Raw genomic sequence first — 25,525 nt, 5'->3', positions numbered from 1 at the left:
TGTAGTATTGCAACATCAACAACTGACTCTAACCCAAATAACAGACTGAGCCCAATTGGATGTAAATCAATAGCTAGCACAGGCAATTTAAATATCAAGGCCAATCTTTTAAGTTTCCTTTAATACATTATACAATTTAATAGAGGTAGAGAACTACTGTGCAGTGTTTCAGTTCTATTCTCCATACTCAGTGTGCCAGATCACCATCTGCTGGAGAACTTCAGTGATCTTTAGAGTTCAGAAGTTAGGTCTAACTGATGACAAAGTACCCATGGAAAATGTTATAAGAGGCCAAGGACTGGACAGCTGAGATATGTTATAGTTTCTATATAAATAATGTTTCAGAAAAATAATGAAAGATAGTTACTTTATTTATAGAATTGTTTATAAAGTCAAATCACTGAACTAAAAATATAGTTTGTACTTAACAATCTATTCAAAGTCCTTTTATAATATGCAAATTCATTTACTAATTTAAAAAAGGATTTATTTATGTATATGGGCCTTTTGTCTGCATGTACACCTGCACATCAGAAGTCATCAGATTTCATAGGATTACAATTACAGAAGGTTGTGAGTCACCACGTGGTTGCTGGGAATTTAACTCAGGATCTCTGAAAAAGCAGCCAGTGTTTTTAACTGCTGAGCCATCTTTCCAGTCTCCACTACTAAACTGAAGTAAAATTAAAATTTTAGTCCTCTTCAAGATCTATTCTAGACAAGTGAATGATACACAACTTATATTAAGGATAAAATACTTTATAAAACCTTACTTCTTATTTGTCAAAACTATTTTTAAGCATGCATCTACCGCATGGTTAATTTAATATGAATTTTTAACTGAGGATAAAAATATCTAATGCAGGAGGAAAAGTAATTTACATTTTTCTGTAAATGAGTTTTTCCTGCTTATATGTAAATCCATTATACATGTGCAGCGCCAGGAGACCAGAAAAGGGCATCAGGTCCCCTGGAACTGATATCTGTGAGCCACCATAAAAATGCTGGGAACTAAATCCAGTCCTCCTAAAAAGCAGCAAGTTCTCTAACTACTAAGCCATCAGCATAAAGGAAAAGTAATTTTGAAATATTAGCCTTTAATTTCTACATCCAATAGGGAAGTTAGGGTTCAGCTTGATCTAACACTGACAGCACAGTGATGAAGAACAGTCAAGAGTACTTTGACATTTGGTAGCCACAGAAACAAACTATCAGAAAAAAATACTTTAAAGAACAACAAACAAACAAAAATGCAAAACAGAGCCAGTAAAAACATTTAAATTCCTTTGCCAAATGACTCCCAGGTTAATCAGGAATCCTAACCTGAAGCCTGCTAATCAAACCACCTCATGTGTTTGGTCATTCTACATGGCACCGACTTATCTTTTATTAATTTGCCTTCAAATTATGTTTACTAATAAGGCATAAGTCTCTGAAAATGTAGACAAAACCAGTAACACATTACAACGCTAATGAAAACAAACACACAGGATAAAGAGATTTGGGGTTGACATTAAATACAATTCCTTTACTCCAAAAGCATCCCATGGTTAACAGAAACATGAGTTTATAATTTCAGTTTGAAAACTAAATACTGGTATAACTGTCTTAGTTAACCCCCATCCCTTTAACTTGATATAAGCTACAGTTACCTGGGAAGAGCAACCTCAATAGAAAATACCTTTATCAGATTGCCTGTAGCCAATCTTATAGTACACTTTTCTTGATTAATAACTGATAAGGGATGGCCCAGCTCACTGTGGGCAGCACTCCCTCTAGGCAGGCATTCCTAGACTGTATAAGAAAGCAGGCTGAGCAAGCCATGAGAAGCAAGCCAGTAAGCAGTGTTCCTCTGTGGCTTCTGCTTCAGTTACTGCCTCCAGGTTCTGCTTGAGTTCCTGCCTTGACTTCCCTCATAGATGAACTGTAACTCAAGAACTCCAAGTTGCTCTTCAAAAAAATTTTTATTTAATATCTATGCATAGTTTCTCTGCATGTGTATCTGTGCACAACATAAGTGCCAAGTGCCCATAGAGGCCAGAAGACAATGTTGGCTCCCCTGGGACTTACAGATGCTTGTGAGCCACCATGTGGGTGCTCTGAATGGAACCCAAGAGCTAGTGACCACGCAGTCATCTCTCCAGACCTAAGCTGCTTTTGGTCATGATTTTTTATCACACCAATAAAAACTTTAAGGCAATAGTCAAAAGCCTCTAAAAGTCATACACACACACACACACACACACACACACACATGTATATGTATATTTTAACTAAGTCTGATCTCAGATGTCTAAATAGGTGAAGCAGAGGTTCTTATTAACCCATGGCAATCTTCCTATGTCCTATGATGGACAGCTACAACTTTCCAGAGGCAGAAGCTGTATATGAAAGGCAAACCCTGAAAAACAGAAGGCATCCCTGACCTTTAGAATGGGAAGTACTTCTTCCTTCCATTAACGCTCACAGAAACCTGATTTTGGGCAAGCAAATATACTAAAGCATGATGGCAAAGATACCAGTGCAAGAGGGCAGATATCATACACGGTCCTTTGAGTACCACTTTCCTGAACAACAGAAAATTTCAAAAGTAGTTTATTGACTTTATAAAAATAGAAACAACAGTGTATTTTGTTGAAATATATTACTTGTCTGGCTTAATAAAGTGACTTTCTACTCATGTATTATTCAGAAAATATACTAAAAAATCTATTTTCCATTATTTGGTTAAAGAAAAAACACATCGAAAACACTGAACTAAGAATGTTGTCACGGCAAGTATATATAGTATACGTATGCTTAAAAGTTTGTTAGAATTATCTCATTTTTATGTGTGTGTGTGTGTTTTTTTCCCTGTATACATGTTTATGCACCATGTGCAGGCCTGGTACTTGTGTGGAAATCAGAGGAGAGTGTTGGATTCCCTAGAACTGGAGTTACAGATGGTTGTGAGTCACCATGTAGGTGCTGGGAACTGAACCTGGGTCCTCTGAAAGAACAATGCTCATAACCACTGAGCCACCTCTGCAACTACACATTTTAATATTTATCCTAGCCACTTCATTTAAACTCCAATTAAGACAAGAACGCATATTCATTTATTTGTATTTATTTATACTTACTTTAATTAGGGAAAGAGAAAAAAATGAAACATTAGGCATTTACTTCTGTTCATTTTTTGGTTGGTTTTTCCCCTCACCCTCTGACTTCTCACAGTATCACCTTTTCTCTATTTCTTCAAACATTCAACTTGACAAAGACTACTGAAGGTTTCTCACTAAAACACAGGAAGGCTTTCTGCAGGCAGCTGCCATGGTTCTGTTTATCAAATTACGTAAAGCAGTGGGCACTCATAAAAACGCGTTAAAGCCAGGCATAGTGGTGTACATCTTTAAGTTCAGGATGGGGTTGGAGGGTGAGGATACAGGGTGGAGCAAGGCAGGCAGATCTCCTGTTTGAAGCCTGCATGGTCTACAGAGCAAGTTCTAGGACAGCCAGGTCTACACAGAGAAACCTGATCTTGAAAACAAAAGAACGTTTTATTTTCTTTAAACATTCTCAGGCACAGCCTCTTAGCATATTTGAGTAACCTGCTTATGACTGGTTTAATTTTACAAAATGTACCTAAGTAAACAACCATTACATGTCTTGGTTATTACAACAATTCCTTCTTAAAGAGTTAGGAACAAAATGATGAAATAAATAATGAATATTTCCATGACATCTGAGCAAACCTGGATGACAGAACAAACAGAATTCTTCTTACCTGGAAGGTTTCCATCAGTTTCATCAGCACTAGGAAAACTAGCAACACTAGTTGAATCTGAAAGGTCCAAAAGTTTTGCACGCAACTGCTCAATATCACTCTCTTTGCTAGCCAGCTGCATCTGAAGTTCATTTCTGTGTGTACATTCTTCTACCAATTGCTATTTTTAAAAAATATCAAAATAAAAATAAACAGAATCAAATAACTCCAACATTAATAATTGGAATGTAAATGGGTAATTAAATTACAAGTGTGAAATATGTTGTACATCATGAACGTTTATTACTATGGTTGGGTTTTCTTTTGCAAACAGTCAGCCAGGCCCAGAACTTCTTAATTCAAGTAGGTTTCTTGCCTGCTCCAAGTATCTGAGATAGGAGTATGCTATTAGTACCGTGACAACCACCACAGATAACCACCCCCTTTTTAAATATGTATATGAATGTTTTACCTACAAGCATGTGTACCATGTGTGTGCCTGCTGAATTCCCTGAAATTGGGGTTACAGATGATTGTGAGCTACTGTAAGGGTGCTGAGAATCAAACCCATGTCTTCTGCAAGCACAACAAATACTCTTAACCACAGAGACATCTCTCCAGCTCCTCACCTTACTTTGTTAAGAAAATTTTCCAGCTAAGACTTTAAGTAATTGTGGAGAGGGTGCCTCCACTGGCCTTTCCTGTAATCAGATTGATGACAACCCTAATTGTCATCACAGAACCTTCACCCAGCAACTGATGGAGGCAGATGCAGAGCTCCACAGCTAAGCACCAGGCTGAGCTACCAAAGTCCAGTCAAAGAGCGGGAGGAGCAATAAGTAATAGGAGCAAAAGGGTGAAGACCACGATGGGGAAACCCACAGAAACAGCTGACCAGAGCTAATGGGAGCTCACTGACTCTGGACAGAGGGGAAACTACATAAAACCAAACTAGGCTCATTGAATGTGGGTGACAGTTGTGTGGCTGGGGCAGTCTGTGGGGCCACTGGCAGTGGGACCAGGATTTATAACTAGTGCTAGAACTGGCTTTTTGGAGTCCATTTTCTTTAGAGGGTTACCTTGCTCAGCTTAGATATAGGGGGAGATGGCCTTGGTCCTACCTTAAAGTGAGGCAGGACAAAGTGGCAGACTCCATTTACTCTCAATGGGAGGCCTTACCCTTCTCTGAGGAGTGGATGGGGTGAGGGGTGGGGAGAAGGTGTAGAGAGCAGGAGGGAGGACATGGAGGAGGATGGGAAGGGGAGGGAGGGGGAATTGGGATTTTATTTAAAATAAGAAAAGACTGTTTAAAAAAATAAATTTAAAAAGGAAATTTCCTTTTCTTTCTTTTAAAATATAAGGTAGGAAAAAATACTTAAAATGCCAGTAAATTAATTTCTGGCTACAAATAAATTAATCTTAAAAGTATAGAAAACTCAGGGTAACAAAATGACAGACTCAAATCTTGAATGTAAATGAGTCTTGAGACCATTTTACATTCACAACTTTACATTATTGATATGTCAAGAAGTGTAAAATATTACTGGCATTTTGATTTTAGAAAAGGAGAAACTTAGAAAAATAATCTACTTATATCAAGAACTTCTAACCTAAGCATAATCAATATAACAGTCATATCTCAAACTTTCACACAAGCAAGACAAGTAACACATATTGATACACTGAGGAGATGATCTCTATATGCATGTGCACATACACAGACCTTACCGCTTGCATGTCGTTCAGCTCCTTCTGGTGTTTCACCACCATTTGGTTAAATTTCTCTCTCTCTTGGTTAAGTTCCAGTTGTAGTTTCCTATTTTCCTTTTCTTTTTTTCTCAAATCTTGTGTATTGGCTTTTTTTCTATCAATTTTGAAATCTTTGCGATTCATTATTTCTGCCAATTTGTTAACTGCCTGTTCAAACATTAAAATAGTATTTGTGAGTATATATATATACTGTACCCATTCAATTTTAATGTCTACTAAAATGTATTGGTTTTCAAAGTCATGCAGATTTTTTTTCTTGGTCTCTGTGTGTAAACTTACGTTTCTATGAACAGACTAACCATGAATGATGGTTCAGATAATTAACACTAATGTCTCCTTTTTAGTCCAATGTGATAAATCAGGTTTGCAAAAAGGAAACTTGATTGTTTAACAATACTGTAGTATATTACTGTACACAAGATATAAAGAAAGAAATACAACTATGTTCCAAATACTGTAGATGGTAAAGGAGGAAGACACATAAACTACACAGTATAGAGATAAATGCAATGGTGCTATCCAGACAGTACTCCTATAAAGACACCCCAGAGAAGAAAAGGTCCCTAGAATGACTGTATATGTACCACATATGTTTCCTTCCTTCCTTCTTATTTATTTACTTACTTACCTACTTATAAGTCTCATTATGTAGCTGGCTGGCCTGGAACTCAATACATAGACCATATTGGCCTCAAACTCAAAGAGCTCCACTTGCCTCTTCATGAGTGCTGAGATTAAAGATGTGCACCACTGCACCCAGTTCTACATGTTTCTTAAGAGAGTTAGGAGATAGATAAATGATGAAAATATATGAAGGAGTGAAGGCAGGGATAGTACTCTAAGTACAGTTAAAAGGCCAGAGAGAAATTACATTCCTTTGGACAAGTAAGAAAGCAAGGTAACCAAACATCTGATTAGGTCATAGAGAAACTCCTTTTCTTTGGTCATGGCCTGTGTGTGTGTGTGTGTGTGTGTGTGGCACGCATGCTCACATGTGTATACATGTGTCCAGAGGCCCCAGGTTGACATTTAGTATCTTTTTCAATAGCTCCCTACCTTATTAATATTATTGAAGATTTATTTTTACTTTATGTGTATGTTTGTTTGTTTACTTCTATGTATATATGCATGCATGCCTACCATACGAATACATAGTACTCAGAGAAGTCAGAAGTCATGGGTTTTTTTTCATAAAAAAGTAAAATGATAGCCCCCCATTAAGACAGAAAAAGCCCTAATTTAGTCCATATCCACACTGATTAGGTTCCCTTTAGGATGAGACAACCCTGAGTAATTTATGCATATTTAGATTTTAATAATGAAATCGAAATATTTACTTTAAAAATAAATTCAGAAACATAAAGAATGTGAAAAGCCATTGTAATAACATACTCCTCAAAAGCAACCTTCACTAAGGTCTTCTGCATTTAATTCAGTCTTCTGGGTATATATCACCTTCTCAGGCTTCCTATGTCTACAAAGGAATGAATGGACTTGACCAACCTATATTATGTCTAATTTAAATCTCTGAATATATGGCTGTCAAAAAGATGACTAATTATTGTTTCAATTAGAAAAGCAGATCCTTATTTCACATATGCATGTATTTCTATGTGTGAATATGAATGTGGGCATGCAGAGGCGAGGTATCAGGTCCTCTGGAGCTGGAGTTACAGATGGGTCATAAGCCTCCCTGTGTGGATGCTATAAACTGAACCTAGGTCTTCTACAAGAGCAGTAAGTACTTTGAAGCACTGAGATGTTTCTTCAGCTATTGTTTAATTTCTGTTTCTGGGCTTATTATTAAGGTTAAATATTTTTCCAATGTTTGCTAGACAACGTTTTTCTTATTGTATTGGTTTTCTCATTTATAAATATTAATGCTGGCAAGTTTGTCTTATTTAAATTTTTGTTGATAGGTCCTCCACAGACATATAAACATTTACGTAAAAAATGTGCATCTTCTCGTTCATAGTCTGTTTTGTCCTAAAAGTGAAATCTGCATTTGAGAGATTTTAAAACATCAGTCAAGCACATTTTAAAAAGCTTATTTTAGTTGCAACATAAAAGACTGATAAGAAAGAAAGTAGGACAGTCAGTCACTGGTGGGTACACGCCTTCAATCCCAGCACCTGGGAGGCACTGGTGGGTACACGCCTTTAATCCTAGCACTTGGGAGGCAGAAACGGGTGGATCTTGAGTTTGAGGCCAGCCTCGTCTACAGAATAAGTTCCAGGACAGTTAGGGCTGTTACACAGAGAAACCCTGTCTTAAAACACCCAAAACAAACCAAAACCAAAATAAATAAAAAAAAAAACACATTACAAAATCAAATAAAAACTGACCTAGATATATAACTAAAATCCTACATCTCATGCTAAGTCTTCTATATTTAAACAGGATTCACTTTATTTGTTCTAATGACAAGCTAAACCCTATGACCTTCATTTTGTAAGAGCATGCACAAAGAACAATTATTAGTTTTCTGATTTTACCATATTCAAGTGCAAACCAATGGGGCGGATGGCACATATACCTGTGTCTTGAGTGTCCGTTCAGTGTTGATACTCTTTTCAAAGGCAGCCTTAAGATTATTTATCTCTTCCTCCTTCTTCAACTTATATTCTGCCAATAAATTATGTAAAACATTATTGCATAACATTAAGTAATTTCATCTGCATTTCAAATTAACAATGTCTTCAATTACTGAAATTACTATACACTATCATACAGTAACACACAGTACCTTTCAATAATTTCATTAAAGTAACTGCTTAATTTTGTTTTAAGTACAGGTAAGCCCAGGATGCCTTTCAATTTACAATTCTCTTGTATGCACCTCTCAAGAGTTGGCATGAATTTGCTCACTGTACAGCTCTTTAATATAATTCTTATGGCTACACAAGTTAGTTAACACATGAAAACAAGTATGTGAAAACCCAATGTAAAACATAACTAAAAATTAATCTCAGAATTAGCTTTACATTTTTTTTTTCTTTTTTGACATGGTCTCAATCAGGTGGCCTTGAAACTCACAGTCTGCCTCTGCCTCCTGAATGCAGGAATTAATTAAAGGTTTACAGTGTCATGAATGGCTACATTGCTTTTCTTTTTTTCTTAAAAACAGGTGTGTGTTCACACACACATGCACTCTAACATTTGAAGGCACCAGAGAGGCCTGAAGAGGGCATCAGATTCCCTGGAGTTGGAGTTACCAGGGGGTTGTAAGCTGCCTAATGTAGGTGCTGGGAATCAAACCTGGGTCTTAACAACAGCAAGCTATCTCTCCAGCCCTCATAATATAGATTAAAAAAACATTTTTTTAAAGTTAATTATCACAAACTTTATGTATTATGAGTGTTCTGTCTGCACATGTGTCCCACGTGTATGCCTGGTGCCCTCAGAAGCCGTAAAAAGCGGTGGGATCTTTGGAAGCGGGAATTACAGGTGACTGTGAACCACTACAGTGCCGGGAACTGAACCTGGGTCTTCTGCAGGAGCAGCAAGCTCTCACAGCTGCCCAGCCTTCTCTCCAGCCACAAACTGTTATTTGTTAAGGAAACTCGATATACCTTCTTCTGCTGTCCTCATCCTTTCATTTAGCTCTTCATTTTCTTTTCTTAGTATTTCGATATCTTTGGTTAGCATGGTGTTTGTTTCTTCAAGCTAAACAAAGCAAACAAAGTTTAAGCTACAGATCTGTTTTTACCCTTGAAGCTAAAACTCTTTAATACTTAACATCTATAGGCAAAGCAGGTCAAACATTGTTTAACTGTAAAAAATGCCTAGTTTCCAGTTTATGTGTGTGCATGACCCAGGAATGGTGGTGCAAACCTTTAATCCCAGCACACAGAAGGAGAGAATATCGGATTTCTGAGTTCAACCCCAGCCTGGTCTATAGAGTGAGGTTCAGGACTACAAAGCCAGAACTACACAGAAAAACAAAACAAACAAACAAACAAGAAAGTAAAAGTGAATACATAATTGCTATGAATGTTTTTACCTTCCAAAAATGATATGTGTATACATATCTGTGTATATATTTATTTATATGTATTAAACACAAAAAGTCAAAAAGTGTATTATAAAAAGAACTAGAAAGCAGATTAGGAAATTCGAACTTATTTCTAGTTCTGCTACTAACTAACCTATGTGACCCTGGCGCAGGTCATCCTCCTGTGTCTCAGCTGTCTCAACTGAAGATGATGAAAATATTACATTCAGCAATGACTATTCCAGGTAAATGTTTTCCATTAATCATAATAACAATTGCACAGAAAGAGCATTATTTATGCCCTCGCTCTCCTTTGGCTGGGTGAGGGAAGAAGAGGGGAGAAGGTTGAGATTTAGATCTAGTAATGTAGTCCAGATTGGCCTGGAGCTATGTCACTAAGTGCTGGGATTATAAACCTACGCTACCATGCTTGGTTTATCATGTATGTGTGTGTGTGTGTGTGTGTGTGTACTTGCTAGAACACATGCATAAAAACTCAGAGTAGGGCATGGGATATCCATATGTTATCTTCCTTAATGCATTGAGGCAGAATCTCTTATTCAACTGGAAAGTTGCTATTTTGGCTAGTCTGGCAGCCAGGAAGCTCTCAGGATCTACTTGTCTCTATTCCTAATGCTGGGATTATAGAAAAGGGTAGCCATATCCATGTTTGTATATGGGTGTTAAGAGATAGTATTAATTCTCTAAGCCTCAGATTTGCCAAAATCACATAACTTCTCAGAGTCAAAGCCAGGCATGATACATCACTTTACCTGTTAACTCACAAATAAATGCTTTTGTAACTTTCACTTATCCAGAATTACTATATAGTCTACAGTAAGAACCTTAAGAATAGGGAATTTGTAGGACTGGTTTTGATCACAATGGACTATCAACAATGAGTTTCTTACCCCAGAATAGTTACTCGAATTTCAAAGAAATCTAGTTCATAAGATCACTCTTAACATAGTAGGAGAATAAATAATGAAATAGGCTAAGCATTTCCTCACATAAAATTTATCTACAGTAAGAAAAAAAGCCCAGTGCATTGAATAAGATTTTCTATCATTATCAACCGTTTTAGATCAAATAAACACAAGTGCAGAATGGTCACTCTATATAAGATGCATAAGTAAATATACATGCATGTATACCCTGATACTTCAATATGTATTTTGACTTAAATCAATTTCAGTGAAATATTCACCTATTACTTACCCGACTAACAGTATGATCTTTATCTGTAATCTCTTGTCTATTTCTTGAAGCAGCTTTCTTGCTTTCTTGAGTCAACTCAAAATACTGTTCTTCCAGAATTCCTCGAGCCAACTGCTCAGACTCAGCTTTTGTTTCTGCTAGGTCCAACTGAGTAGAAAGAGTTTCTCTGCAACAGTTTTAGGAAACGAAAAAAAAAATTCAGTTCATTCTCCTTACTTGATCATATAAATGACAACCATTATCTTGTTAGCTATGGTGGCCTACATCTGTATTCTTTTTTCTTTCTTCCCCCAAGACAGGGTTTCTCTGTGCAGTCCTGGCTGTCCTTTAACTCTGAGATCTGCCTACCTCTGCCTCCAAGTGCTGGAATTAAAGGTGTGTGTGTTACCATCAACCAGTCTACATGTGTCATTCTAACAAGTGAAATCTTAAGGCCAGCCTGGACTACACAGTGAGATTCTCTCTGGAAACAACAGACCAAAAGAACACATAAAAAAGCTCCACACAATTTTCTCTAAATGACAGAACCAAGGATTTTACTTAAAATAAATCCACTACAAAATTTTTATGAAAGTCATGACTTTAATTTGTTAAGTAATTTACTTTTAGAAAAAATAAAAGACTTTGCTGTGGGTCTGGACTATAAGATGGTGAGTCAATAGAGGTCAGATTCAAGATACTAAGTCCACGTCACTAGTCATCCCTTACACTTTCATTATAAACTGAGAGGATTAAACCAAGTTATCCCATAAATAATTCAATGAGATTACAAAAACACAGATTCAGACCAGTGTAAACTACCTGCAAACATCGGAAAGAGCACTTTGAAGCTCTTCAGAATTGCCTGAGTGTGGTGGTCATGTATACAGTTCTACCATTTGGGAGGTGGAGGCATCAGATCTGATTAAAGCCAGCCTTGGGTACAAGAGATTCTGTCTCAAAAACTAACTTTTCAGAATTGACATTTACACTGGGACTACATTAATTTTTCTGTTTGTCTGAAAGATCTTCTCTTAGATAAGCCATCTTGGTCATGTGTATACTTCCTTAATTTTTGTAGGTTCCTGGTAAATTTGGGTAATGAACTATCCCTAACCATGACCACCACTACCTTTCTTTTTTTCTGCTTAAAAATTATTTATACAAATATATAAAAAACACCATGTATGTATATCTATCTATCTATCTATCTATCTATCTATCTATCTATCTATCTATCTATCTATCTATCTATCTATCTATCTATCTATCTATCTAGTGTTTTGCCTGGATGTATGTTAGTGTACCACATGTTGCTTGGAGCTTATGGTGGCCAGAAGAGAAAGCCAGATGCTCTCAAACTTAAGGTAGACTAGTCTGATATGTGTAGTGATATTTTGTTTGCATTTTAACAAAGTTTGCCTGAAGAAAAGAGTGCAAAGCTAAGCTACAAGAGGCCAGGGAGTGGTGGCTCACACCTTTAATCCCAGCACTAGGGAGATGGAGACAGGAAAGGATATGGCTGGGCAGACAGAGGAATATAAAGCGGGAGGAGACAGTCTGAGGACAGGATCGCCCCTTCTGTCTGAGCACTGAATAGGGGTAAAAGGTCTCTCTAGTGGCTGGCCGCACTGCTTCTTTGACCTCTCAGCTTTTACCCCCAAATACTTGACTCCAGGTTTTTATTAACAACAATTAGAACCTGTGCTACAGATTTGCTATCAATTAGCCCAATAAATTAGCCCCATCAGAATGATGGCACACCTACTCCCTTTCTTTCAACTTAAATTTATAAATGCCTTTCTGAGTACAGATTCCTGTTCCATTCCAAAGCAAAATGGACATACTTTTCACTTTGCAGTTCCTGTATTTTCCTTAAATTTTCTCTGTTTTTTTCTTCAATTTCTTCTTTAAGTTCCTTTACCTGGGTTTTATAAAGTGTCTGTAAAAACAAGTGATAAAGAATGAAGTGTTTATGATGCATTAGAAATAGTTCAGCAATTTTTTTCTTTTGTTTCATGTGAATTGATGTTTTGCCTGCATGTATGTCTGTGTGAGGGTGTTGGATCCCCTAGAGCTGGAGTTACAGATGGTTGTGAACCACCATGTGGGTCCTGGGAATTGAATTGGGTTCTCTGGAAGAGCAAACTGTGGTCTTAAACTGATGAACCATCTCTACACCCTCGATTTAACTTGTTTTAACTTTTAAGATAATTTAAAGCAATTGCTGGGGTTGGAGAGATGGCTCAGTGGTTGAGAGCACTGGCTGCTATTCCAGAGGACCCAAGCTCAAATCCCAGAAAACACATGGTAGCTCACAACTATCTGTAACTCCAGCTTCAGGGGATTCAACACCTGAACACAAACATACATGTAGGCAAAACACCAGTGCACATAAAATAAAAATAAACCACTAAAAACAAACAAACAAACAAACAGTCAGGCAGTGTTGTTACACGCCTTTAATCCTAGTACTCGGGAGGCAGAGGCAGACGAATCTATGTAAATAGCAGATCAGCCTGGTCTACAGAGTAAGTTCCAGGACAGCCAGGACTGTCACACAAGTCTTTAAAAGAGCAAACAAACAAACAAACAAACAAAAACAAAACAAAAAACCAAACAAGTGGTGGCAGCACATGCCTTTAATCCCAGGACTCGGGGACAAGAGGCAGAGAGAGCTCTAGGAGTTTGAGGCTAGCCTGGTCAACAGAGAAAGTATCAGGACAGAAAGAGATACACAGAGAAATCCTGCCTCAAAAAACAAACAAACAAATAAATAGATAAAACAACAAAACAACAAAACACCCTCGTAAACAAACAAACAACAATAAGAACAAGTTAGATCCATGCATTTAAGTACATGGAATAAGGTTTACAGAATAGATGGTAGGTACTAGGGGTATAATTTGATAAATGTTAAGTTAAAATGAAATGGCAGAATACAAGCTCTCAAGCTCTGCAATCAAGGAACTCTGCCCATCAAATTCAAAAGCTTCAAAACCAAATAAATTCATATAAAACTATAGACTGAGTTAAACAGAAAAAAGATATCAGATATTATTTCTCTTTCTTTCCCCCTCTCCCTCCCTCCCTTCTTTCTTTAGGTGTTTTTGAGACAAGGTTTCTCTGTAGCTTTGGTCCATGCCCTGGAACTAGCTCTGATATACCAGGCTGGCCTCAAACTCAGAGATCTGCCTGCCTCTGCCTCCCAAGTGCTGGGATTAAAGGCGTGTGCCACCACTGACCCGTGACATCTGTTATTTCTACAACCTAAAGATGCTTATGAGGACACATACTAATTAGTGCTTATGCAAGCAGAGTCTCTAACAAAGTCTTTTTTTATTTTTTGGATAAATATTTATTGCTTAGACTGGGCTAGAATTCCCTATGTAATACATGCTGGGCTAGAATTTAAGGACCCTCACTCCACCCTAAGTTAGCTTCCAAGTGCTGGGCATCAGGCATGTATTTCCATGCCCAGCAACCAAGTCTGTTTGAGACAAGACCTTACTCTGTGGCCTTGGCTAGCCTGGATCCACCTGCCTATAACTCCAGTACACTGTCATTAAAAGCCTGCACCACCATGCCCAGCTATCAGAAGTTTTATTTACAGGTATAATTTGATGGTAATTGTTTTTTTTTAAAAAATATTTATTTATTATGTATACAAAGTTCTGTCTGTATGCTTGCAGGCCAGAAGAGGGCACCAGACCTCATTACAGATGGTTGTGAGCCACCATGTGGTTGCGGGGAATTGAACTCTGGACCTTTGGAAGAGCAGGCAATATTCTTAACCGCTGAGCCATCTCTTCAGTCCCTTGATGGTAATTGTTAAAAACTGCACAGAAAAGGTCTTTCCCCTCCTACTTCGAAATTTAAGTAGACCACGAACCTTGAAAAAAATATAATTTGCAGAAAAAAACTCATAAATTTCAAGCCGGGAAGTGGTGCACTCCTTTAATCCCAGTACTTGGGAGGCAGAGGCAAGCAGATCTCTGAGTCTGAGGTTAACCTGGTCTACAGAGCAAATTCCAGAACAGTCAGGGCAACACAGGGAAACCTTGTCTTGAAAAACAAAAACCCCAAAACAAACAAACAAAACCAACCAATCAACCAACAAAAAAAAACTCTATGATAAAGTTTCTTGTTTAAGTCAGTTTTTAGAGTTTCTACATTAAAAATGATTTTCACTTACAGAAAAATACTGCTCGGCTTCAAGTTGATCTTGTAACTCCCGCATCTGCCCTTCATTTCCTCTGTATTGCCTTTATATAAAAGAAAATCAGCAATCAAATTTTTATATTTATGTTAGGTTTCATTTAAGTTGCTAAAAACATAAAAGGTTTGATAAAATAACTTCTGTAAGAAAAACATTTCAGCATCATTTTATTTTGCTAGCTTATCTGCTGAGAACACACTACCTGGCTCTATCCTGAACTTATAAAATGATGCCGTGCAAAGCACAGACCCCTTCTTAACGAAAACTTTCTTGAGAAACACATTCATTGTAGATCTCCAAACCATAAAAATGAAACGGACACTGCTTTGGCTTGTTTTTTCCCTATAATTATTTGTGAAAAAGGCAGAGATGCACTTTACAGGCAGAAAAAAATCACAGGAATGTACTTTAAATGTTTTCTATAGTAAACAAAAGTAGAGATCATAAAATTATTTAAAGTAAAAATGAAGTGTAATATATTTCTGGCAAAGAGAAAGTCAAAATATGTATCACACACAATAAACATACCTCATAGGAAAAAGGACACTCTAAGGACAAAACAGACCCAAATACATAGGAACACAAGGAACTTGAAGACCAAGGTTTTCAAGGATTAATAATTTTATTCCAAGTTGCTAGGCTTTAATATTAGATAGAAATTGTTTTGTAGTTTAGTAACAAGCCATGTAGTTGATAGAAAATACATTATAAACGTCCATTGAGTATAAAGAGTTGCTTGGAGAAAAATGTGTCAGTTTCATTTTTATGGTTTGGAAAGATCCAGTTAATGTGTTTCTCAAGAAAGCTTTTATTATGAAGAAGCCTATGCTTTGCACAGCATAATTTTATAGATTCAAGATGGAGCCAGGCAGTGTGGTCTCACCAGATAAGCTAGAAAAATAACACAATGCTGAAATATTTTTCTTATAGAAGTTATTTTATCAGTGGTATATATATTAACTGGTAAAAATGGGGCTTCTAAATCAAGAAATTTGCCAATATAAATCCAACTTAATAAAAACAGACAACTTATCTCAACGAAACAGACCTAATGATAGTAGTGGTGGCTCACACCTTTAATCCCAGCATTTGGGAGGCAGAGGCAGATGAATCTCTAAATTTGAGACCAATCCATTCTACAGAGTGAGTTCCAGGACAACCAGGGCTACACACACACACACACAAAAAAAAACCCAAACCCATAGAATGAAATGGGTTTTAAAGGCACAATAATATCTGGAGGAAATACAACTTGGTACGAGGGATACCATCTCTCAGATTATGTTTTTAAAGCAGGCCCAGGACATACAGGCTTTGTCTTCATCACAGATAAGCAGGTACATGACATCTTTAATAGGAAAAAAAGACTATAACTCTGAGATAAACCAAAAATAAAATAAATATCCAGAACCACCCCACCCCCACACCAAGATTATGTACACTTGTAATCTCCAAACTAAAGCCATCTGGAACACTTCCTGTCAAGTAAGGCAGCCTTCATTTTTGCATGCTAGTCTGGAGCAATGTGATGATATTTATAGATACGAGAATCACGAGAAAGCTGGTATTTCCATAATGAGTAGATGACTACAAAGCCAGCAGCTCTACTAATCTGTGTCTTTCTTTAAATACCTGTAATTTGAACCTAATAAGCTTGTCCTTCCGAAGCCTGAACTTCCTTGCAAACATTCTTTGCAAGTAAATTCTTTTATCACAAAACAAACAAACAAACAGGTCTTTTTTTAAAACAAATTTTGAGATCATCTGAACACACGAAGTACCAAGCATTTATAGGCCAATAAAAAAACACCGAAAGACACTTTCAAAACTTACTTTGTGAGCTGAGCAAACTCAAATTCTAACAATCTCTTCGCTTCCAATAATGTATTTATTTCCTGTTTCATCTGTTTTTCTAAACCTTTTAAATTGTCTGCTTCAAATGCTTGAGTCTTCAATTCATTCTGTAACAATAGCCGTTTATTTGATTCCTGTTCCAGCTGCAGGGTGAGATTCTTGAGCTATGAATGAGAAAAATGATTGGCATCTTAGTTATTTTGATAATTTATTAGATATGTGAAAGGTTATTAATAAAATCTTGAGAACATTATTATCCCTTGAACTATTCTAATTTGCCCTTGTGTCTATTATTGCATATTTACTACTAAGTCAAAACAGTATCTAAAGTTTAGATATGAAACTTGAGGGAAAAAGAAAAACTTAAATTTCAACTAGCCTCAAAGTTTTAGAAAATAATGATAAAAGTCATGTCTGGGGAGATGTTTCAAATGGGTATTTTAACTTATCCGTTCATCCACAAATGTTTACGTATTCTATTTTATACAATCCTAAAACTTGGAAAATAGTATTAAGTACTTATTAGTGTAGGAGTCAATGAACTCAAATTCTTTCAGCAGTTTATGTGTTCATTACCTGCTGTCTCCAAGGTGATTATCACAGAGATCATCATACAGCACAAATTCCTTCATCTCTGTCTTGTACAATAAAACCCTCCTTTCTGTCCCTTCCCTGGATGGTCTAACACTACAGCATGTTCAGTCTTAATGAATAATCTTAAACTGTTTTATTCTTCAGTTTTTAAATGCCAAACCCTTAGCAAGGCTTTCCTTAATTTTCATAAAGTCACATATATGTTACATATATGCTTGTAATCATGACTGGTCTAAGTTGTCTGTTCCCTAAAGGCATACAGGACAAACCTATCTTATTCATCTTAATAAGCATCAATTTTGATAAAAGCCTCATTTTTTAATTAAAAACTTTTTAAAAATTATATTTCACTTTATGTATATGGTGCTTAGCCTACATGTTACATCTGTATATCATACATGTGCCTAGCACCTGCGGAGGCCAAGAAGAGGTGCTGGATTCCCTGGAACTGGAATCACAGATGATTGTGAGCTGCCATGTGGGTGCTGGGATTAAAACCAGGTTCTCCTGAAAAGCAGTGATGTCCTTAACATCTGGGCCATTTCCAGCTCCATCTTCCAAATTTTCAATATTAGCCTGCTTGCTAGTTTGTTTCTATTTTTTTAGTCAATTCTCTATATAGCAACATAGATTTTCTTTTAAAAAAAAATGTTTTCACCAATAGTATCTCTGTAAGTTTTAAAAGACAGCAGTTACTTTAGAGCCCAAGGGATTCCCGTGACGACTCCATGTGTCTTTTCTTCTCTGACTTTACTTCCTTTTGCCCATGACTTACCTACCTTCTTACTAATTACACAATCTGTATTCCAATACTGCCTTCAGCAAGTCAAATCTTGGAAGTTACTTACAAATGATGTTTAAAACACATACAGTAACTACTGACATAGTCTTTCATCTTTTCATCAACAGCATTATAAATACGTACAACATGTGTTATATCAATATAAGCATTCCAAGCAGAAGTTAATTGTTTTCATGCTTTTCTAGATAGCACACTTTTCCATAGTCTTTTATTTATTTATTTTTTTAAAGGAAATAGCTTCTTCTAGGAGGAACTAAGACATTCTGATAATAGTTGCATACACTGCCGTGATACACAATGAAACGGCTCCTAGGGAATGAATGGTTTTTTTGCTAGTTTTCTTCTTTTTGTTTTTCTAGACAGGGTTTCTGTGTAGCTTTGGGGTGTCCTAGCATTCACTCTGTACACCAGGTTGGCCTCAAACTCACAGAGGTCTACCTGCTTCTGCCTCCTCAGTGCGCCACCACTGCTCAGCTGGGAATGAATGTTTAATAGAAATTCTAAGTTCTGGGATGGCAGTATAGCAGTGAACATATACTTCATTCAAACCTTCTGTTTCAAATACTGATGAAGAGTTCTCAAGTCATAACATAGAATAGTCCATCTTATAAAGACGGATAAAATTAGTATGGTTTCTTACTTCATCTTCCATCCTTTCTTTATTTTCAGTCAAATGTTCTAGTTTCTGTTGAGATTGTTTCAGATCAACATCTAGCATAGAGCACTGTTTCTCAGTCTCAACAACTCTATTTTCAGCCCTTTCTCGAGCTTCTCTCTCTTCTTTCAGTTTTTTTTCCATTTCTGCAAAAGAAAAAAAGTTAGAAACATATATTATAGATCACCTTAATATTTTTCACTTTAAATGGTATGGAAATTGGTTTTTAAAATCTCTATGATTTTATCTTGGAACTGTAATAGATATTAATTATAAAAGTTCTAAGGGCATTTTAGTAACTTATATGATAAAAATCTCTGAAGAAAAAATTCTAAAATATAATAATTTTTAAAAAGTCTCAATTTAGTCCTTGAAAAAGAATGTAAGACAATTTAATACTATCTAGACTGAATAATAAGGAATGAAATTAAAGTATAGAAAACGATGAAGACAGTTATTAATCTCTTTCTTGCATTGGTCTAGAAACTTTTCAGAGGCTCTTAGGACAGGAACCCTGCAACTCAATGACAAGATTATATGATGGCAGAAAACCTCTTTAAATTATTATCAGAAGAGTCTAGTATTTACCAGGGTGCCTTATTCTGGAATATGTACAGCAAGCCAAGTTCTGAGAATTTTAACTTTTCCATAGTCATGCCAGTAGGAAGTTGCAAAACTAAGACAGTGTTTTTGCTATTAGCACTTGCCCTCAAGGAGACAAACCATTAGAGTGCAAGTTCACTTTTCCCCTAACCTTAGTTAGTTGCACTAACATAATCATTACCTTGCCTGGGTGCTGGTGGCACACACCTTTAATTCCAGCACTCGGGAGGCAGAGGCAGGCTTTTACAGAGCACATGCCAAGAGAGGCTCCAAAGCTACAGAGAAACATTGTCTCGGAAAAACAAAACCAAAAGCAAACACAAATAAAACCGAAACCAAAACAAACAAACAAACAAAAAAACAAATAAAAAACCAGCATAATCATTACCTCCTAATTCCTTTCTCTCCAACCTAATAGAAATCAACTTCAGTTAGGCTTGGAGTCCAGATACCTACCTACCGTTGAGTTCCAGGTTTACATTACCAACTGAGTAGTTAATATATCCATCTAGATATGTGACAAAATTATCAAAGTTGTTTTCAGGGATATGCTGAGGTTTCAACTCAGAACCTCAAAAAGACTTATTTTGTATTCTGCCTTTGATCCACATCTCTAGCTCCCAAACTTAACATACTGAAATAGTTACACCTTTCTCTCCAATTTTCAAAACACTCTACTGCACTTACATCAATCTCTGTTTAGGATATAACCATCCAATCAGCTGTTCAAACTAAACATCCGAGTCTTCCTTGCTTCCTTTCAGTCCTCCTCCCATCACATTTTTGTCCTTTGTACTTCTGCTTCTTTGCTTTCTGCTTACCACCAGTGGACAGCGCCTACAAATTTCTAATAGATTATCCTACTTCCATTGTTCCTTTTTTCCCAAAGCAATCTCCAGATCACAAGATTAGTCTTTTAAGAAAATAAATTAAAACTGTAGTTGGAGATAATACAATGGACTAACACTGATCTTAGGTACAACTGAAGTGATAATAAAATGAGGCAATGGATTGATTTTTTTTTTTTTTTTTTTTTTTTTGGTTTTTCGAGACAGGGTCTCTCTGTAGCTTTGGTGCCCGTCCCAGAACTAGCTCTTGTAGACCAGGCTGGCCTTGAACTCCCAGAGATCCGCCTGCCTCTGCCTCCCGAGTGCTGGGATTAAAGGCGTGCGCCACCACCGCCCAGCCCGGATCGATCTAAACTAGAACTGTGACTGGAAACTATAAAGCAAAGTAACTATAAAGGAATAAAAAAAAAAATTGAAGCAAAAAATAGCAGCTAAGCTAAGTAACAATAAGGTCCAGAATAGATCATGAAAAATCAAGGGATAGATTAAAAACAAAAAACAAACAAACAAACCAAAACTGGGAGAAAAGAAGAGTCCACCACTTTGGAAAGTAGCATGCTTTCTTTTGGGCCACCAATCAGCTCCCAAATCATGACATACTTATTATTAGTTATGAATGCTTGGCCTATCTTATGCTTGTTTCTTGCTAGCTCTTATATTTAACCTGTTTCTCTTTATCTGTCTTGGGGATTTTTACCTTTCATTCATTCTGTATGTCTTACTCCATGTCTGCTTGGTTGGCACTGCCTGTCTAGCTGGCCCCGGGTGTCTTCCTTTCTTTCTGCCTTGTTCTCTCCTCTTCTCTTGTTCTCTTCTGAGCCTAGACTCCTCCCCGAATTATGCTCTCTGCCCGCCAGCCCCACCCGTCCCTCCTCTGCCTAACTATTGACCATTAAATTCTTATTAGACCATTAAGGTGCCTTAGGCAGGCCAGGGGAAACAGCACAAAGCTTTACAGAATTAAACAAAAGTAGCATAAACAAAAGTAACACATCTTTACATAATTAAACAAACATAACACATCTTTGCCTAAAGTAATATTCCATAACATAAACAAATGTAACATACTTTGCCTAAAGTAATATAGTTAAAGTATATTTCACAACATCCATTAACTTTGTTTTGTTTTAGACCCAAGCCCTAAAGTCACAATTGCCTTGCCTCAGTTTCTCTAGTGCTAAGATTTCACACAGGTAGTCAGCATGCCTAGTATGATTTCCCTAACTTTTATAGTAAAGATATGGTAGATAAAGTAAGGAAACTACAGAAGGTAAAACTGTGATAAAAAGAGACAATATAATAAAAGATATTCTCCTAGATAATAATGCTTACTTATACTCTTAACCACAGAAGTGAAGTTTTTATCTAAAACAAATTTGTATAAGCATTATTTAAAACTAATCATAGAAAATATTCATGCAATTGACACTCACCACACATGGCAACAGACTTTGCCTCTTCTATAGACTGGTGTTTGTCAGTTAAACGCGCTTTAGTTACTTTGTGTTCATTTACTTCTTGTTCCAACCTCTGTTGTAAAGACTTGAGCTTGTAGTTCAAATCTATCTCTAAATTATTCTTTTCCTAAAAAATAAAAATCAGAGTCATGGGAGGCACACATTAAATCTTACATTCCTCAGCATTTCACAGGAGAAAGACATCTGAATAATCCCCTTTCTCTGCCATCCCTCCCACAGAATTCCCCACAGCTGATGCAGAGGCCCTGGACTGCTGGTTATGTTCAGGGTGGTTTCACACTACAGTCACAGACTAATGCAACAACCTTTCCTTTTGTTATTCAATTCTTGCCTTAAGAAAAAAAAAAACCTTTAAAAATGTGCCTAATCTTACTGTAACTTGTTCTACTATGTTCAGCTGATATCCCTGGGAGGCCTGTTCTTTTCTGAAAGGAAACAGAAGTAGTTCTGGGAGAGAGCTAAGATGGAGGGAGGGATTGAAAGGAGAGGAAGTAGGGGAAATTATGGTTAGGGATGTAATATTAGAGAAGAATAAAAAACATACTTTGGGCTAGGCAGTGGTGGCGCACACCTTTAATCCCAGCACTCGGGAGGCAGAGGCATGTGGATCTCTGTGAGTTTGAGGCCAGCCTGGTCTACAAGAGCTAGTTCCAGGACAGGCTTGGACAGGCTCCAAAAGCTACAGAGAAACCCTGTCTAGGACCTGGTGCTTCATGTTTTTTTTAAATAAGTACTTTTGTTGCTTTTGATGAATGTTAAAATTAAGAATCTTAATAGTCTGGTTGATTTGTACTGTATTGGCTAACTCTCTTTGTTATTTTATTTCCTATATGTACAGATCCACTGCTAACTGACACTAGGTGATAGATATCTTTAGCAGAGCTTTTGGGGTAGTCAGTAGTGCAACTTACTATTAATTTTTGTATTTCTTCAGTGCAATGCTAAGTTTTCTGTCCCATGACTTGCCTGAGTGTGGTAGTTTGTCATAACCATGTACCCTAATAATCAGGATACAGCTTTCTATATTTCTGTCTCGAAAAGCCAAAACCAAAAAAAACAACCAAACAAAAAAACCCATAAAGAAAAAAACATACTCTGGGATAGAAAACATACCAAAGCACCAGCTTTTGAAGTCATTTCCAAGGAAACAGTGAAAGTGAGACCTACATCTGTAAAGTAATTATTTGATCCTCTCCTCAGCAAAGTACTTAGTAGTGAAATTGATAAAATTCTAAATAAATGCAGGGGCCAGCAAGATGGCACTGCTGGATAAAGACACTTACCACTAAGCCTGAGGACCCTAGTTAGATCCTTAAAAGCCATATGCAAAAAAAGATGGAACTGACCCTCCCCCATCAACTGTCCTGACTCCACACAGGAGTCATGAAGCACAATCTTACAGGAAGGAGGTGAGGAGAGAGAGAGGGAGGGAGAGATAGGGGCGGTGCACAAGCCAATTACTTTGATCTTTTCCATTTTTAAAAAAAACTAACAACATGGAATAAACACACGATCCAGTCCTTTTACTCTTCATATGATTTAATATACAAAGGATTAATACCTTTCTCTTACCCATGTACAAAGGAACTAGGAACAATTTCTTTTTAAATTGCATTGGTGTTTTGCCTGCATGTTACATTTGTGTGAAGGTGTCAGATCCCCTGGAACTGGAGTTATAGGCAATTATGAGTTGCCATATAGGTGCTGGGAATTGAACCTGGGTCCTCTGGAAGAGTAGCCAGTGCTCTGAACTAGTAAGTCATCTCTCTAGCCCTACGAACAATTTTCTTGTTAAAAGCTATTTCCAAATCGAAGTATTGTGATTATCTATTAAGCATCCAACGCTTTTTAGGGTACAAACAAGAATATGGTAGCAAGATGCCAAATAGTCACACATACCATATACCAAGAACCAACCACACAATAAACTATAAACACTACAAATGAATGCTATAAACTATCTTATAACCTTTGACAACCACAATATAATATAATTAGGACTGTAAGTCACTCACCTTTTCAGAATGATTGAGCATGTCTTGAGCCTCTTTTCTTTCTCCTTCCACTCTTTCAAGATTATGTTTGAGATGCTTCACCTCCTCTTGTAAAGATGTTATTCGTGCTATGAAAAGCGAAAATGGTTAAAAAGCAAAACTTATGGTATTATAAATCAGAACTGTGATATTTTTGGGGGAGTGAGGAGTGTGGAGGACTTCTGGGTGCATGTTCATGGTCAGTTTTGAATTTTTAGTTTATGAGTATTTTGTATGCATTAGTGTTGTACCTCAATTGTGTTGCAGTGCCCATAGAGGCCAGAAGGGGGAGTTGCGTCTACTGGGACTGGAGTTAGAAACAGTTCTAAGGTGTCAGATGGGTGCTGATGACTTAACCCAAGTCCTTTGAATGAGCAGCAAGTGCTGTTAGTTGCTGAACCATCTCTCTAGCCCAGTGGTTCTCAACCTTCCTAATGCTGCAATCCTTTAATACAGTCCTTCATGTTGTGGTGACCCCCAATCATAAAACTATTTTCATTGCTCCTTTATAAATAAAATTTTGCTACTGTTATGAACCATAATGTAAGTCTGTGTTTTTCTATTGTCTTAGGTGACCCACATAAAATGGTTGTTCGATCCTTTATAAAAGAGTTGTTCGACCCTCAAAGAGATCACAAACCATAGGCTGAGAACTGCTGGCCTAGAAAGACTTTTAACCAAGGAAGAGCAAGGCTTATTCACTAAAGTGCATTGTTAACCCAGGTCCAGAGGAGGCTGATTCTAATTTCACCCAATCAGTAAATTGAGGCAAGGTTGTTTGGGTTCAGCAGTTCAAGAAGGGCTATATAACCAGACCTTGTCTCAAAACCAAATGAAACACAAAACACAATAAAACTTCAAAACAATGATAAATATAAAAGGAAATAGATTGTGTTCATAGATTGGAAGTCCTATGAGATGACAATATTTAAAACAATCAACAAAGACATGTGGCCCTATTAAAATTCCAAAAGTATGTTCTGTATAAATAGAAAAGCTAACTAATTATGAACTGCAAGGAACAGCTAAAATAATACTGTGGAAGAACAGTAACAATCCCCCAAATTTCAAAACCTGCTATAAAACTACAGTGCTCCAAACATGTGGTGCTGGCATATGGCAGAAGTACGTATCAACAAAACAGACTTGAGAAAACAGAAACGAAGCCTTACGTTGCAGGGGAAGTAAGGGGTAGTGAGAGAGAGAATTGAGTGCCTGTGTGCAGTGCAGGTGAAGGGTAGGGGTCATGAGTTGATACCAGGTACTTCCTCAATTCCTTCTCTACCTTACTTTCTTAAAACACGATTCTTACTGAACTCTTGCAGTTCATTTATTTTATTTCAGCTACAATGGCTGGCCAGTGAGCCCTTGGATATCTGCTTCTCTCTGCTCATGCTAGCACTACGGGTACAGATATGCACTTCTGCACCTAGTGCTTACATGGGTATTAGGGATCTGAATGCAGGTGCTTCACCCACTGCCCATTGTGCTGCCTCCCCAGACAAATCCATTCATTTATTCATTTATTGTTGTTGTTGTTGCTGTTGTTTTTCAAAACAGGGTTTCTCTGTAGCTTTGGAACCTGTCCTGGAACTTGCTCTTGTAGACCAGGCTGTCCTCGAACTCATAGAGATCCGCCTGCCTCTGCATCCCAAGTGCTGGGATTAAAGGTGTGAGTCACCACTGCCCGACACCCATTCATTTATTGAAGATAATTTTCCCCCTTTCTTTTT

At 37.1% G+C, this 25,525-nt stretch overlaps 1 protein-coding gene across 3 annotated transcripts in view; it reads right to left on the bottom strand.

The window, feature by feature from the left end:
• Rock1 (Rho associated coiled-coil containing protein kinase 1) overlaps positions 1-25,525 on the bottom strand; it is a 124,475-nt gene that overhangs the window by 8,924 nt on the left and 90,026 nt on the right. For all 3 annotated transcript variants that reach the window (XR_009058286.1, XM_057788319.1, XM_057788320.1), the window contains exons 17-27: positions 23,775-23,881; positions 21,715-21,865; positions 18,816-18,976; positions 16,759-16,943; positions 14,902-14,971; positions 12,554-12,648; positions 10,728-10,893; positions 9,088-9,181; positions 8,052-8,140; positions 5,474-5,662; positions 3,767-3,926 (exon numbers count right to left, since the gene is read on the bottom strand). Coding sequence is in view for 2 of the 3 variants with exons in the window: in XM_057788319.1 (XP_057644302.1) it covers positions 3,767-3,926; positions 5,474-5,662; positions 8,052-8,140; positions 9,088-9,181; positions 10,728-10,893; positions 12,554-12,648; positions 14,902-14,971; positions 16,759-16,943; positions 18,816-18,976; positions 21,715-21,865; positions 23,775-23,881 (1,467 nt within the window). In the remaining variant the exon portion in view is untranslated. The remainder of the gene's footprint in view (positions 1-3,766; positions 3,927-5,473; positions 5,663-8,051; positions 8,141-9,087; positions 9,182-10,727; positions 10,894-12,553; positions 12,649-14,901; positions 14,972-16,758; positions 16,944-18,815; positions 18,977-21,714; positions 21,866-23,774; positions 23,882-25,525) is intronic.

The sequence above is a fragment of the Chionomys nivalis genome, chromosome 14 (assembly GCF_950005125.1).
Source record: "Chionomys nivalis chromosome 14, mChiNiv1.1, whole genome shotgun sequence".
Lineage (NCBI taxonomy): Eukaryota > Metazoa > Chordata > Mammalia > Rodentia > Cricetidae > Chionomys > Chionomys nivalis.
Note: the sequence above shows the minus strand (reverse complement) of the source record. Positions and strands in the feature narration are given on the sequence as shown.